General features: G+C 46.4%; 1 protein-coding gene across 1 annotated transcript; it reads right to left on the bottom strand.

Moving 5' to 3' along the window:
* LOC125570198 lies at positions 1-1376 on the bottom strand. Its single transcript, XM_048731508.1, has 2 exons — positions 1022-1376; positions 1-527 (listed from the first exon to the last, which is right to left on the bottom strand). Exons 1-2 carry the CDS (start codon positions 1374-1376, stop codon positions 1-3), a joined length of 882 nt encoding a protein of 293 aa, XP_048587465.1.

Genomic DNA, 1376 nt, shown 5'->3' with positions numbered 1-1376 from the left:
CTAAGCATTGATAGCATTTGAGAGGCTGGCCAGGATAGGGATGCTGACTTCATCAGAGGCCTTAACCATCTCAGCCACAACACCACAGGGACCGGCCGCTTTGCCCTGCTTCATTTTGCACACTGCCATTGCCACCATTTCAGATGTTACCAGGATTGGAGGCCCCTCAACTGGGTAAGCAGGAGGTAGGTCTTCATGGGACCATGAAAACTCAACATTCAGCAGATGGTTGTAGTATTCTCTCCACGCATTCTTCTTAGCATCATCAGTGAGTGAGATGTGCCCCTGATCGTCTTTAACGCAACACTCACCCACAACGTCCTTGCACTCCTTCTTCATTTGCTTGGCAATGCGGAAAACGTCCTTGTCATCTTTCTCGACGCTTGCAAATTTACTGGCCTCTGCTTTCCGCTTGGCGGCACGAACTATGCTCTTCGCAGTGCGTTTAGAAGTCAGATATTCTTGCTTGCTGCCGCCCTTCTTCCAAACTTTCCACAGACGTCTTTTCTCATCAATGACCGAGCTAACTGAGTCATCCCACCACCAAGTCTGGTTTCTCCAGTTACCTTTCTTTGTTTATCCACAGATCTTTTCACTTGCACCCATTAGGGACCCTTTTAGGGACTGCCAGGTGTCTTCAATTGGATCTGTACGTGCATCTGCTGAATCTAACCCAGCTTTTACTTCATTTAGGAACTTGACCTTTATCCCGGGATCTCTCAGTTTCCAGATACGAAGCCTAGGGGTAAAGACTTGTTTACGTTTCTTACTGAATTTTAGGAAGGTGTCACATATCACCAGTTTGTGTTGCAGGGCACATTCTTCATTAGGGACAACTTTAGTATTGGTGACATGTCGAAAGTTGTTTTTTCTGGTCAGAATGTAATCAACCTGTGTAGATGCACCTCCCGACTGATATGTAACAAGATGGCTTGTCCTTTTCTGAAACATGGAATTGGTGATAACAAGTTCATTTGCCACAGCAAAGTCGAGCAGTCTCCCCCCTCTGGATTGCGCTCACCATAACCGTATCCACCGTGAACTCCTTCATACCCGCCAGACATGCTCCCAACGTGACCGTTGAAATCCCCACATAGAAACAAGGATTCAGTTTTAGCGGTCTTTGAGACCGCACAAAACAGTTCGTCATAAGAGGAGTCCTTAGCTTCGTCATCCAAACCTACTTGAGGGGCATAAATAGAGAAAATGGTCAGGATGATGAAACCAACATTGATCTTAATGGCACAGATTCGGTCTGAGATGCGTTTGACTTCCAAAACATGTTCCACCCACTTCTCAGCAAGCAAGATACCAACACCGCCAGTGCCTTTGTCGTTACCAGACCAGAAGAACTTGTATCTGGTGTCTTTACCCAT

Source organism: Nematostella vectensis, chromosome 1 (assembly GCF_932526225.1).
Source record: "Nematostella vectensis chromosome 1, jaNemVect1.1, whole genome shotgun sequence".
Taxonomy (NCBI): Eukaryota; Metazoa; Cnidaria; class Anthozoa; order Actiniaria; family Edwardsiidae; genus Nematostella; species Nematostella vectensis.
The sequence above is the reverse complement of the archived record's forward strand: the minus strand, read 5'-3'. Positions and strand labels throughout refer to the sequence as shown.